Below are 14,924 nucleotides of genomic sequence, written 5' to 3' on the forward strand. Positions count from 1 at the left end.
GCCCAGTGTGAGGGCTCAAAAAAAAAAAAAAAGTGTTGAATGAATAAGTGAAGGAATGGATGGAATCCAAACCTCTTAACTACTGGGCAGTATAGAATTTATGACAAGGCTGTGAGCCCAGAGGCAGACATTCTTGGGTTTGAATTTTGGCTCTATTAACTTTGTTGGCACAATGGCTTACCCTCTCTGAGACTCAGGTTTCCTCTCAGAAATGGAGATAGTAATTGCTTCTTAGGTTTCCTTGAGCACTTAAGGTGATAATCGCTGTTAATTGTTATTATCACTGCTATTAGATGGTGACTTGTCATAAGGTCTGGGAAAGAACCTGTTTGACAGGTGGTGTGATGAGTGGTTAAAAGGGTGAGATAGGGAATCAGAAAACCAATGCCACTGCTATGTGACTTTGGCAAGTGACCTCACCTCTCTGAACTTCAATTTTTTCTTTAAAATGGGAACAAATAGGGGATCCCTGGGTGGCGCAGCGGTTTGGCGCCTGCCTTTGGCCCGGGGCGCGATCCTGGAGACCCGGGATCGAATCCCACATCGGGCTCCCGGTGCATAGAGCCTGCTTCTCCCTCTGCCTATGTCTCTGCCTCTCTCTCTCTCTCTGTGACTATCATAAATAAATAAAAAAATTTAAAAAAAATAAAAATAAAAAATAAAATGGGAACAAATAGTATGCACCTCATGGGGTCTTGAGAGTTCAATAAGAATTTTTGCCAAGTATTTTCTTTTTTTTAAAGATTTTATTTATTTATTCATGAGAGACAGAGAGGCAGAGACATAGACAGAGGGAGAAACAGGTTCCATGCAGGGAACCCGATGTGGGACTTGATCCTGGGACCCCAGGACCGCGCCCTGGGGCGAAGGCAGTGCCAAACCACAGAGCCACCCAGGCGTCCCTGCCAAGCATTTTATTAACACAGGCTGTCAAGTGGTGGACTCCTTAGCTTTAATAGTGTAAGTTCATTCTTTCTGTTATTTCTTCAATATTCTTGTTCCTCTCTCCCTACCTCCCTTTCTCTCTTCCTCTGTTGAGTTGTGGGTAATTTTATAAGACTTAAAAATTTTTAAAAAATTATATATAGGGGATCCCTGGGTGGCTCAGCGGTTTGACGCCTGCCTTTGACCCAGGGCGTGATCCTGGAGTCCCGGGATTAAGTCCTACGTCCAGCTCCCTGCATGGAGCCTGCTTCTCCCTCTGCTGTGTCTCTGCTTCTCTCTCTGTGTGTGTCTCTCATGAATAAATAAATAAAATCTTTAAAAAAATTATATATAGTTGGGATGCCTGGGTGGCTCAGTGGTTGAATGCATCTGCCATTGACTCATGGAGCCTGCTTCTCCCTCTGCTTATGTCTCTGCCTCTCTGTGTCTCTCATGTATAAATAAATAAAAATCTTTAAAAAATTATATATAGTTGTAACATACATAAAGTGTTAAATCTTAAGCTATAGCTCAATTAAATTTGTATAGAGTAGGAGTGCCTGGGTGGCTCAGTTGGTAAAGCATATGATTTGGCTCAGGTCATGATCTCAAGGTCCTGGGATTGAGCCCCAAATTAGGCTCCTTGTTCAGCAGGGAGTCTGTTATCCCTTTTCTTTGCCCCCCGCCCACCACGTGCACTTTCTCTCTCTCTTAAGTATGTAAATAAATCTTCAAAAAATTTTGTATAGAGGGTTGTCTGGGTGGCTCAGCGGTTGAGCATCTGCTTTCCGCTCAGGGCGTGATCCCGGATCTGGGGATCGAGTCCCACATCAGGCTCCCTGTGAGGAGCCTGCTTTTCCCTCTGCCTGTGTCTCTGCCTCTCTCTGTGTATCTCTCATGAATAAATAAATAAAATCTTTGAAAAATTTTGTATAGAGTAATACATTAATGAAACCACCTATATCTAGAAAGAGAGTATTGTCCACAACTCAGAAGCCTTATTCACACCTCCTAATCATTACCTTCCAAAGTAACTACTTTTGATTATGGCTTATTTTGCTGAACATTATGTTTATGAGATTCATCGCATAGCAATGGGTCATTCTTTTTGCTGCTGTATAATTTTCCACTGATGGATATACCACAATTTAAAACATTTCACACTTTTTAAAAAAGATTTTATTTATTTATTCATGAGAGACACAGAGACACAGGCAGAGGGAGAAGCAGGCTCCATGCAGGGAGCCCGATGTGGGACTCCATCCTGGGTCTCCAGGCTCACACTCCAGGCTGAAGGTGGTGCTAAACCGCTGAGCCACCCAGGCTGCCCTAAACATTTCACTCTTGATGGGCATTGGGTTGTTCCTGCTTTTTGGCAACTATGAATACTGTTGCCATTGCCATTAATTATTTATTTCAATTTTCTTTAATCAGTTTCTTTTTTTTTTAAGATTTTATTTATTTATTTATTTTTTTTTTAATTTTTTAAAATTTATTTATGATAGTCACAGAGAGAGAGAGAGGCAGAGACACAGGCAGAGGGAGAAGCAGGCTCAATGCACCGGGAGCCCGATGTGGGATTCGATCCCGGGTCTCCAGGATCGCGCCCTGGGCCAAAGGCAGGCGCCAAACCGCTGCGCCACCCAGGGATCCCAAGATTTTATTTATTTATTCATGAGAGACACACACACACAGAGAGAGGCAGAGACACAGGCAGAGGGAGAAGCAGGCTCCACGCAAGGAGCCTTGATGTGGGACTCGATCCAGGGTCTCCAGGATCACACCCCAGGCTGATGGCTGCACTAAACCACTGCGCCACCGGGGCTGCCCTCTTTAATCAGTTTCAATAATGTTTTACAGTTTTTGTTTCTTTCTTTTCTTTTTTTTTTTTACAGTTTTTGTTTCGAGACCTAGCAAATCTTTTGTTAGGTTTATTTTTAGGTATTTTATTTTTATGCTAATGCGAATCATATTTTTTAAAATTTCATTTGAATTTTTTGTTTTAAATGTTTAGGAGTATAATTTTTTATTTTTATACATAGTGAAGGGTAGCAGAATGTGCCACCCCAAAAGATGCCACTATGGTGTAAGAATCAATGTGAGCCGCAGCCCCGGAGGCGCAGCGGTTTGGCGCCACCTGCAGCCTGGGGTGTGATCCTGGAGACCCAGATTGAGTCCCACATCGGGCTCCCTGCATGAAGCCAAGCTTCTCCCTCTGCCTGTGTCTCTGCCTCTCTCTCTGTGTCTATGAATAAATAAATAAAATCTTAAAAAAAAAAAAAGAATCAATGTGAGCTGAAGACAATTGAGAAGAAGCAGATACAAGAAAAGCTCTCTGTTTTCCTCCTATTTGCCTGAAAGCTGGACATAAATCTATAAAGATGTTCCCCCTCCCTTCTCTACCAGGAAGGACAAAAGTTAATAACTGAAGACAACTCTAGATTCTTACCAACCTAGGACAGCACTGAAAGAATCTAATACAATAAACTTTACTATCTCCACTGGTTCATCCATATACTTTCTTTCCTACAATTTGCAGTCCTAGAAACTTAAACCTATTTGCCTTTGTCTTGTCATTTCTCTGAAAATGTACTGTACTTTTAAAAAGCTGCTGTATAAACCCCCAATTCCTTTTTTTTAAAAAAAATATTATATTTACTTATTCAAGAGAGACACACAGAGAGAGGCAGAGACTTAGGCAGGGAGAAGCCTGATCCCTGCAGGGAGCCTGATGCAGTACTTGATTCCAGGAGATTCCAGGACCCTGGGATCATGACCCAAACCAAAGGCAGATGCTCAATCACTGGGCCACCCAGGTGCCCCTGTAAACCCCAATTCTAATCACTCCTTTCAGTTTCTTCTCTCTGTGTATAAATCGGAATATATCTTCCTGGTGAATTGACTCCCCTATAAAATGTCCCTGTTTACTTTTAGCAATGTTTTTTGCCTTAATGATGACTTTGATGTACAAAGTAGCTACTCCAGCATTATTTTTATTGTATACAGGGTATATATTTTTTCCACCCTGGAACTTTCCATCTTTCTGTGTCCTTATAGTTGAGGTGTGGCTCTTGTAACAGCACATAGTTTCTTGTGTGTGTGTGTGTGTGTGTGTGTACTGCTAATATTTGACCTTATAACTTTTTTTTTTTAGACAGGAAGCAGGATTTATTGGTGGGCATGAATAGGGTTCGGGTGGTGCAAGGTTCTCATGAGTGGAGAGCCCTCCATTTGTCCAAGGGGCCACGATTAGGGATGTATTTGACCCCACAGCCATCTGGGATGAGCCGCTTTTCGGCCACCATATCTTCAAATTCGTCCGCATTAAACTTAGTAAAGCCCCACTTCTTGGAGATGTGGATCTTCTGGCGGCCAGGGAACTTGAACTTGGCCCTGCGTAGGGCCTCAATCACATGCTCCTTGTTCTGCAGCTTGGTACGGATGGACATGATGACTTGGCCAATGTGGACCCTGGCTACTGTGCCCTGGGGCTTCCCAAAGGCACCTCGCACACCTGTCTGCAGCCTAGATTGGAGATAGCATTACGTCAGACCTCAAAGTCGACCACAAAGGGCTGTCTCCAAGGTCCCTTAGGGCAACCCATACAATCAACAGGCTGCATACACTACCAAGGAGGCTACTGTTTGCAGAACTTTTGTTATTTTTAAAAAACATTTTATTTATTCATAAGAGACACAGAGAGAGGCAGAGAAATAGGCAGAGGGAGAAGCAGGCTCCCCGCAAGGAGCCCGATGCAGGACTTGATCCCGCATTCCGGGATCAGGACCTGAGCCAAAGGCAGAGGCTCAACCGCTGAGCCACCCAGGCATCCCCACTTTTGTTATTTTTAAAAAATATTCTATTTCAGAGAGAGAGAAATAGAGAGAGAAAGAGAGAGAGAGAGAGCACAAATGAGTGGAGGGATACAGGGAGAGGGAGAAGAGGGCTCCCCCAGCTGAGCAGGGAGCCTGATCTGGTACTGGATTCCAGGATTCTGAGATCATGACCTGAGCTGAAACCAAGAGCTGGGTGCTCAACCCACTGAGCCACCCAAGCAAGCTTTTTGCTCAATATTTTGTAAGTTTCAGTCACACTGTTACATGAAGTTGTAGATCAGAAAGTTTTTGCCCTTTATTTGGAGTATTTAGATCTGGTTACTTAAAATAAATCTTGATATTTTGGAAAATCTCAAACATATACAAACTGAGCATAATGAAGTTCCATCTATCCAACACCTTGCTTTAACACTGGTTAATATCCAGCCATTCTCATGACATTTATACCTCCACTCTCACCCCCACTTTATATTGTTATGATTTTTTAATATTTCCAAATTTCAGGTAAATTTACATGTATAGAAAAGCATAGGTCTTGGGGCAATTCTGACAAAGTTTCATTTAGTTTTAATGTAGTACTAATATATTTGTTTTAATCTATCATTTTACTGTTTGTTTTCCATTTTCCCCCACCTATTCTGTGTATTCTCTTCTGGATTTCTTTTATACTAATGAAGTATTTATTATTATTACTGTTATTATTTTACTGTCTTCTGTTATATTTTAGTTATAGTCTTTTGTTATTCTTTTGGTGGATTTCCTAGATACTACAATATACAGCCTTGGCTTATCAGGGTTCTATCTTAAATTAGTACTTTTTACCATTTTTTGGACAATGTGAGAAACTTACAACACCTTAATTCTATTTAGCTCCTCTTACCTTGTGTTACTGTTGTCTTGCATTTTAATTCTACAGATATTTTAAATGCCAGTAGCATTATGGTTACTGTTTTAAGCAGTCAATGTTCATTTAAGTTGGCACATACTTACCTTTCCCAATGTTCTTTATTCCTCCCTGCCTCAGCCAATTTTCATTTGGAATAATTTCCTGCTATCTGATAGACTTACTTAGCATGGCCTTTTGTGTTGAGCTGCTGAAACTGAATGCTTTGTTTCAGTTTGTCTGAAAAATCTATTTTATTTTGTCACTACTTTTGAAGGATGGTTTCACTGGGTAGAATATTCTAGATTGACAATTGCTTTCTTTCAGTAACTTAAATATGTCATTGCATTTTTTGTTTTGTTTTTATTTATTTATTCACAAGAGACATAGAAAGAGAGGCAGAGACATAGGCAGAGGGAGAAGCAGGCTCCCTGTGGGAAGACTGATGTGGGACTTGATCCCAGGAGCGTGGGATCAGGACGTGGGCCAAAAACAGGTGCTTAACCGATTGAGCCACCCAGACACCCCACTCTCCATCTTTTCATGCATTTTTGGGAACATATCAATTAGAGGTAGTTGAAGGTATGTGTCTGAGAATGCTGGTATCAATAGACACATACATCTATTATCTTTTTTTTTCTCTTGGTTTCCAGTCATTTGTCCCGTCTCCCAGCAAAACTAGTAATTCTTACATTAAAATGTGAATATTGGGGCGCCTGGGTGGCTCAGTTGTCTAAGTGTCTGCCTTGGGCTCAGGTCATGATCTCAGGGTCCTAGGATGGAGCCCTGGGTTGGGCTCCCTGCTTGGCGGGGAGTCTGCTTCTCTCTCTTCTTCTGCCCCCCTCACTCAAATAAAAACATAAATAAATAAATAATTAAAACATTTGAATATTGTATATAAAAACTGTACTCTTTGGGTCATATTGTCTTCCTTTAGAAAGAATTTAATTTTCTTCTGTCATGCAGATAGAGTACGTATGGATAGATCACCATGATCCACATGAGGCTGGTATGTTCTTGGTTTGCCATTCCTGATGGTGTGAAGACTTTCCTGACTGTCTTAGGAAAGCTGGAAGTGTTTACTAGGTCCCTCCTCCTTGGCAGGCCCTCAATTCCCATTCTTTTTTTTTTTTTTTAATTTTTATTTATTTATGATAGTCACAGAGAGAGAGAGAGGCAGAGACACAGGCAGAGGGAGAAGCAGGCTCCATGCACCGGGAGCCCGATGTGGGATTCGATCCCGGGTCTCCAGGATCGCGCCCTGGACCAAAGGCAGGCGCCAAACCGCTGCGCCACCCAGGGATCCCTCCATTCTTATGTACTTAATACTACAAGACTGCAAATTTCTCTTCTTCTATCTTTATTTTTTCAGAAGCAACTTTCTTCTTGATTTCTTGGTTTCTGCTTAACTTCTATTTCTTCATCTTCATCATCTTCCTCTTTTAGTTAGTTTATTTTTAATAATCTCTACACCCAATGTGGGGTTTGAACTCATGACTCTGAGATCAAGAGTTACATGCTCCATTGACTGAACCAGCCAAGTGCCCCTTGCTATCTTCTTTTTAATCTGCAGGACTTCCTTTCAGTAGTCTAGTTTCTCAAACTCAGTCAAGTTCAGATATTAACAATCTTTGCCCAGTCTGTTGTTTCTCATTACCTTGGCCCATGGGTCCTTCAATGAACAGAATCCTTCATTTTTATGGAATGAAATCAATTTCTTTATTTTTTAAAAGATTTTTATTTATTTATTCTTGAGAGACAGAGAGAGAGAGAGAGAGAGAGAGAGAGAGAGAGGCAGAGACACAGGCAGAGGGAGGAGCAGACTCCATGCAGGGAACCCGACGCGGGACTCAATCCCGGGACTCCAGGACCACACCCTGGGCTGAAGGCAGGCGCCAAACCACTGAGCAACCTGGTCTGCCCTATTTTTTATTTTTTTTTTTTAAAGATTTTATTTATTTATTCATGAGAGACACACAGAGAGAGGTAGAGACATAGGCAGAGGGAGAAACAGGCTCCTCACAAGGAGCCCAATGTAGGACTTGATCCCATGATCTAAGCCAAAGGCAGATGCACTCAACCACTGAGCCATCCAGAGGTCCTAAAATCAATTTCTTTATGATTCGTCCTTTTGAGATTTTTGAAAAGATATTCCTAATACTCTCCTACATTTTATTAACTTGATGTCTTTAACTTCTGCATTTGAGGGGTGCCTGGGTGGCTCAGTGGTTGAAAGTCTGCCTTCGGCTCACGGCATGATCGTGGGGTCGCGGATTGAGTCTTGCAAGTGGGTTGCCCGCAGGGAGCCTACTTCTCCCTTTGTCTATGTCTCTGCTTCTCCCTCTGTGTCTCTCATGAATAAATAAAATCTTAAAAAAATAAAGACTTCTGCATTTGAGACTTTATTAGCAGGTGGTACCCACCTTGCACAATGTTGTCGGTGGGGTTAGGGTGCTCATAACTATACTCTTTAAAGACTTACCTGGGGGCAGCCTGGGTGGCTCAGTGGTTTAGCGCCATCTTCAGCTTAGGGCATGATCCTGGAGACCCCGGATCCTGTCCCATGTCAGACTCCCTGCATGGAGCCCCCCCCCAGTCTCTCTCTGTGTCTCTCATAAATAAATAAAATCTTAAAAAAAAAAAAAAACTTACCTGGGCCTTAGGCCAGTTAGACAGGAATAAAGCAGTAAAGGATGAGGGACAGTCTGCACTTTCTTGGACCTCACATTCTCCAAAATCATCTCAGATGGCCCCCTCCCCTCATTATCACATCCCTGACTGACCCCAGCATCTATCTCCCAGCAGTTTCACAAAACTGGGTGAGAGCTCCAATATCTATCTAATTGGTTACCCAGGCCTCTTGTCCCTGATGTTATCCTGACTTGGGGATTGTTGGGGGGCGGGTATTCATTCATAACAGAGAATTTATTAGCTCAATAAATATTTACTGAACTCCAAGCACTGGGGATTAAGCCATGAGCAAGACAAAACCCATCCTCATGGGTCTTAGTGGAAAGAAGGTGTTGAAAGGCCAATCAAGTTCTATTATTCCATATGAGGAATCCATATTGATGCTTTTTTTTTTTTAAGATTTTACTTATTTATTCATGAGAGGCACATGAGAGAGGCAAGACATAGGCAGAGGGAGAAACAGGCTCCTTGCAGGGAGCCTGATGTGGGACTTGATCTCCAGACCCCGGGATCATGCCCTGAGCTGAAGGCAGACGCTCAACTACTGAGCCACCCTGGCATTCCCATATTGATGCCTTTTGGGAGTAATAAAAAAGCTAAATTTTCAGGGGTGTTCAGCTGGCTCAGATGGTAGAGTATGCAACTCTTGATCTCAGGGTTATGAGCTCAAGTCCCATGTTTGTTATAGAGATTAAAATCTTAAGAAAAAACCCAAAAGCCTAAATTTTCTTTTTTTAAAAATTTTTTTAAATTTTTATTTATTTATGATAGTCACACAGAGAGAGAGAGAGAGAGAGGCAGAGACACAGGCAGAGGGAGAAGCAGGCTCCATGGAATGGGAGCCCCACGTGGGATTCGATCCTGGGTCTCCAGGATCACGCCCTGGGCCAAAGGCAGGCGCCAAACCGCTGCACCACCCAGGGATCCCGTGAGTGAGCCTTTAAAGCCCAGAACTGTCTCACACTGGAAGAGGAGGAGAAGGCCTGGGGGGATGGTGCAGAAGGGAAAGCCCATGATAGTCTGGCATCTGAGGTGTAGTAAGGTCCACACTTGAGGACCAGAGCGAGGCCTCTAGAAGCTAAGGGTGGGTGGTCACAGCCATGGCTCTGAGTCCAATTGCAAGGGACTTGATTGTGCCAACACCCTGAATGATCTTTTTAAAATTTTATTTATATTCAATTTCACAACATATGGCATACACCCAGTGCTTCATCTCATCATGTGTCCTCCTTAATGTCCATCAGCCAGTTACCCAATTTTTAAAAAATTTTTTATTTATTTATGATAGTCACACACACAGAGAGAGAGAGGCAGAGACATAGGCAGAAGGAGAAGCAGGCTCCGTGCACTGGGAGCCCGACGTGGGATTCGATCCCGGGTCTCCAGGATCGCGCCCTGGGCCAAAGGCAGGCGCTAAACCGCTGCGCCACCCAGGGATCCCCAGTTACCCAATTAAAAAAAAAATTTTTTTTAAGATTTTTATTCATGAGAGACACAGAGAGGCAGAGACATAGGCAGAGGGAGAAGCAGGCTCCATGCAGGGAGACCGACGTGGGACTGAATTCCAGGACTCCAGGATCATGCCCTGTGCTGAAGGTAGGCGCTAAACCGCCGAGCCACCTAGGGATCCCCCCCCAATCATTTATTTTTATTTTTATTTTTTCAATAATTTTTAAAAAAGATTTATTTATTATTTGTTCATGACACACACACACATGGAGAGGCAGAGACATAGGCAGAGGGCTAAGCTGGCTCCCTGCAGGGAGTCCGATGTAGGACTCAATCCCGGATCCTGGGCTCACACCCTGAGCCGAAGGCAGATGCTCAACGGCTGAGTCACCCAGGGGTCCCTTTTTTGAGATTTTTAAAAATTTGTGAGAGAGCATGAGACAGAGAGAGCACCAGCAGTGGGGGGAGGAGTAGAGGGAGAGGGGGAAGCAGACTTTCTGCTGAGCAGGGAGTCCCATGCGGGGCTCCATCCCAGGACCCCATGATCATGACCTGAGTGGAAGGCAGACGCTTAACCCACTGAGCCACCCAGGTGCCCCTAACCTGAATGATTTTATAAGCAGATTCCTCCTACAGCCTCCAGATAAGAGTTCAGCAGGCCAACACCTTGATTTTGATCTTGTGAGACCCTGTGCAGAGGACCAGCTGAGGCATCCTGGTTTTCTGATCTATAGATCTGTGGGAGAATACATATGCATTCTCAGTTTGTGGTCACTTGTTGGGGCAGTAATAAGAAACAGGAGGACAGCTAGGGCTGGAGGTGATGAGAATTGCTCAGTGGGCAAACAGACAACATCTGAGGGAGGAAAGTGAGCCTGAAGATCTTGGCAAGAGCCAGTGGTGGCATGGCCAGATGTCACTCTCAGGGTTAGGGTTGAGGGGACTTGCCATGATCCTGTCGGCTGAGGCCTGGGGACAGATCCTGAAAGGAGAAAGTGCTGCTAGATGTAAGAACTTTATTTCCATATGGTGCTTGGGGTGGGGTCTGGCTGGGGGGTACATGCAGGTGTTCCCTAGCCCCCACCCTATAGCTGCTGAGAGGGCCTGAGGATGTACAGGAAGTGGGTCTTGCGGGCTGGCAGCTTGGAGTGGGAGGACCCCTGGGTCCCCTCTTCAAGGCTGTCCTCGTGACTCCCCTCCCGGAGCCCATCCCGGATGGCCTGCAGGCGGTGTCGCTTCTCGCTGAGCCAGCGGCCACCCTCCTGAATGTCCTGGTGGGACCTCCGCCGTGGCAGCTTCATTATCCAGAAGGCCACTCGGGGATGGGGTTCTGGGTGGAAGCTGTCGATGGCTTTCGGGACAGGCACCAGGGCTTCCTTCTCCTCTATCTTGGGTACCTGGGGGAAGAAGGACAAGGAAACCTCTCAAATTCCAAATGACAATCCCAGGATGCCAAGTCTTCACTGGCATGTGTAGTCAACCCATTTTGCCACCTACGGGGCTTTGGGAGTTTAAAGCTCATTTTGTCATTTACAAAGCACTGGGTTTACAAGTACTTTAGAATTAAAAAAAAAAAAAAACAACTGAGATTTATAGAATGCTCTGGGACCGAAAGCACATTTCCGAGATTTCAAAAGCATTTTAGGATTAAACATACTCTAAGGTTTAGAAACCAGTTGGAAATGTACAAATCACCTTGGGATTAAAAGCTCTTGGCTTTAGTAAAGCAGGACCATGACTACATGTGTGATCCTCGATTGAATCCTGGATCAAAGACCAAATCAGCTCTTTAGGGACAGCTTTTGGTCCCTCTTCAGGATATTTGAGTATGCCTGAATGTCTATTTGGTCCTTGCTACCCAAAGCGTGGGCTATGGACCAGCAGCATCAGCAACATTTGGGAGTTTGTTAGACATACAAATTAGCAAATCAGACACCCAGACCTACTGAATCAGAGTCTGTATTTTTCTGAGAAGTCCTGTAGGAGATTGTTATGGGCTGGATTGTGTCTCCGCTCCCCCACCCTCCCTCCTATGTTGAAGTCCTAATTCCTAGCACCTCATAATGTGATCTTATTTGGAAACAGGGTCACTGCAGATTTTACTAGTTAAGACGAGGTCATTAGGGTGGGCCCTAATCTAGTACAACTGGCGTCCTTATGTAAAGGGGAAATCTGGACACAGAAGTGTACACAGAGAGGTCATGAAAGATGAAGGCAGAGATGGGGGTGGGGAGGATGCTTCTACATTTCAAGGAATGCTAAAGATTTTTCAGCAGACCACCAGAAGCTAGGGGAGAGGCATGGAATGGATTCTTCCTCACAGCCCCAGAAAGAACCAGCTTGATGACACCTTGGTCTTGGAACACCTAGCCTCCAGAACTGGGAAACAATACATTTCTGTTTCAGCCACCCAATCTGTGGTACTTTGTTATGGTAGCCCTAGCAAACTAACACAGAGATAAAAGTGTGCATATCGATGTGAAATTTCTGGGGTGTAAAAAATGATACTGTGGTCGTGCAGGCGAATGCATTATTCTTTTTGGAGATACCCACTGGAAGATTTAAGGGTGGAGTGTCATGATATCAATCATTTACTGTCACACAGTTCAAAAGTAAAAATAAATGTGGCACAATGTTAACAAGTGGTGCATCAACGTAAGTCTAGAGACATTTTGGGTTGTCACAATTGGTGGGGGAGGGGAGATGCTACTTCCATCTAGTGGGTGGAGGTAGTGGCTGCTGATAAATGTCCTAAGTGCACAGGATGCACCCCTCCCCCAGCAAAAGATTACCCAGCCCCAAATGCTAATGGTGCTAACGTTGAGAAACTCTGCTCTATGGAAAAAGGAATACAGGCTTATTGTATTATATATTTTTCAACTCTTCTGTGGATTTGAAAATTTAAAAATAAAAACCTGGGTGTGTGTGGAAGACCCACATGGGGGTTCTTAAAATGTTTTAGGATAAAAAAAATGTTTTAGGATAAAAAAATGTTTTAGGATTAAAAAAAAGCATTTTGTGGTTAGCGTCACCCTTAGAGGTTTACAAAGATGAGATATACAAACCATTTGGGATTCAAAAAGTATTTTGGAACCAAAAAAAAAATCACATTTTGAAGTCTGGAGAGAGAGAGAGAGAGAGAGAGAGAGATCTGCTTAGCCCTTTGGGATAGATTAAAAAATACTTGGAGGTTCGCAGAGTACTTTGAGATCAAAACACATTTTTGGGTTTACAAGGGTGAAGATTACTCAGGACTTGGGATTAAAAGCACTTCTTGGTTTACAAAACTGTCTGGGGTTTACTAAACGAGTGGGAATATATACAAATGAGGTTGTAAATCTCATTTCTGAGAGCTGGTTGGTCCCTTTGACAGATGACAAAACTGAGGCCCTGTGAGAAGCAGCACCAAACAGTTGAGAGTGTCAACCCATCTTCCCATGTTTGTCAGGGGCATGTCCTAACCTTCCAGTCACCCTCCAAACTCCCCTCTCCCGGCTCAATGGATGCCACCACCTGCTTGGAGATCAGCACCTCTCCTGTTTTGTTGTCTGTCACCTGTGAGGACAGGAGGAGAGAGTGAGAGCAAAGCCACTATCTTCCTCTGCTCTCCTCCCCACAGATACTGCAGCACAAGGGATCATGGGAAGACTCCAGGAAGGACTTCCCGGCATGGGCACCTTGTCGATCTGTAGGTGGCTAGAGAGAGTGTTGTTCCCCAGCCGGTGCTCCTGGTTCTCTTCTTGGTGGTAGTTTCTGGGGAGGCCTCGGAAGTCCATGGGGGCTGAGAAGAAGCTGTCCATGCCCCGCAGCAAGTCATCCTGGGGCCAAAGGAGGGACCATTGATCTGTTGGACCTCAAGACTTCCCAGTAAACGTAAATCTGAAGCCCTACCAGGGTATCCTGGAGGCCTTGCCCCATGTACCTCCCAGCTCCTTCTCTGTCCTCTGAGCCTTAGGGCCTAACCAGGTAACTTTCTGCCCCATATCCCATGTGTCCTGGCTCTATTCTGTCCCATTATTTTCCTATTCTTGTTCCCGCTCCCTGCCCGCGTCCTGTTGTCTCTATGGCCCCATCATTCCCTTCTCCTTCCGAGTCTCTCTTTCCATTCAGTCTTTTGTCGCTGTCCCCTCTCTGCTTAATTTCCTTCCGCTCTTTCTATCTCACGGTCTGCCTGTCCCTCTCTATTCATCTCTCTCTCGGTCCCCTTGACTCCCCCTCTTCCCGTCTGTCCTGTCTGGCCGCAACCCATCTTCCATTCTGTCTCTCTGAATCCCTGCCAACCCTCACTCCCCATTTGCCATTTGCCGCCGTCCCTCTTTTTACCTCTTCTTACCCCCGCCCCCCTCCGACGCTTGCCATTGCTCACTTTCAGGAAAAGCCGGGTGAAGCCATGGATTAGGCTCTGGAGGCCTAGAAAACCCGAGGAGCTCTCCTGGGCGTCAGCATCGCGGATGGGGGCTGCAGTGGAGGGGGGCACCAGGGCAGAGGGGAGCAGCAGCAGCAGGACCAGAGGTTGCCACATTGCGGGGCGGGCCGGGAGGCTGTGGCAGCGGTAGGGGTCAGAGTCCCCACACCCTAAATAATCACGCCCCCACCCGAGACCTGCACCCCTTTTTTAATCCCTGGCCGGGGCAATTCCTCACACCCCGCCCACTACCCCCGCCCCGTCCTTCTGCCCCCACCCCCCCTCCATCGCTTCAAGCCCCGCCCCTTCACCCAGGCCCCCAGCTCCCCCGGGCGCTGCCTCTCCGGCAAATCTCATTCCTCTGCTTCGCCCACATTCATACCCAGATCTCATTCTTCACCTTCTCCCACGCCCCGCCCCTTCTCCTGGGCCGTGCCTTTACGCTAGACCACAGCCCGGGCACCGGACTCTCAGACTCTGGCGGTCCGTCCACGGACTGTTAAATCTGAACAGTTCTGGTCTCGAGCCCAGACGGGATACCTGGAGCGTTGGATCAGCTCCGCGAGCCTTAGCCTCGCCCCTATTGTCTGACCACGCCCCCATCTGCTGACCTCACCCCCGAGGGGGGCCCGCTATTGGGTGGCCACGCCCTTAAGGGCAAAGCCACGCCTCTACTCGTTAACCACACCTCCGTCGTCAGGCCAGCCCCCGTCGGTTGCCCTCGGCCCCGAAGACC

General features: G+C 45.4%; 1 protein-coding gene and 1 pseudogene across 4 annotated transcripts; both read right to left on the reverse strand.

Annotated features, from left to right (window-relative positions):
• Window positions 1–4,496: 4,496 nt before the first annotated feature.
• On the reverse strand, window positions 4,497–4,614 carry LOC144289470 (small nucleolar RNA SNORA70; annotated as a pseudogene).
• A 6,168-nt stretch (window positions 4,615–10,782) lies between these two features.
• DKKL1 (dickkopf like acrosomal protein 1) lies at window positions 10,783–14,826 on the reverse strand. 4 transcript variants are annotated; one of them, XM_077845612.1, is made up of 5 exons: window positions 14,729–14,826; window positions 14,150–14,324; window positions 13,461–13,601; window positions 13,246–13,338; window positions 10,783–11,180 (listed from the first exon to the last, which is right to left on the reverse strand). In XM_077845612.1, exons 2-5 carry the CDS (start codon window positions 14,303–14,305, stop codon window positions 10,869–10,871), a joined length of 702 nt encoding a protein of 233 aa, XP_077701738.1. In that variant the 5' UTR covers window positions 14,306–14,324; window positions 14,729–14,826; the 3' UTR covers window positions 10,783–10,868. The 4 variants fall into 4 exon arrangements, with proteins under 4 accessions (XP_077701738.1, XP_077701732.1, XP_077701728.1 ...); XM_077845606.1 differs by lacking the exon at window positions 14,729–14,826 and adding an exon at window positions 14,589–14,728; XM_077845602.1 differs by lacking the exon at window positions 14,729–14,826 and adding an exon at window positions 14,571–14,722.
• Window positions 14,827–14,924: the final 98 nt, after the last annotated feature.

This window comes from Canis aureus, chromosome 1 (genome assembly GCF_053574225.1).
Source record: "Canis aureus isolate CA01 chromosome 1, VMU_Caureus_v.1.0, whole genome shotgun sequence".
Classification (NCBI taxonomy): Eukaryota; Metazoa; Chordata; class Mammalia; order Carnivora; family Canidae; genus Canis; species Canis aureus.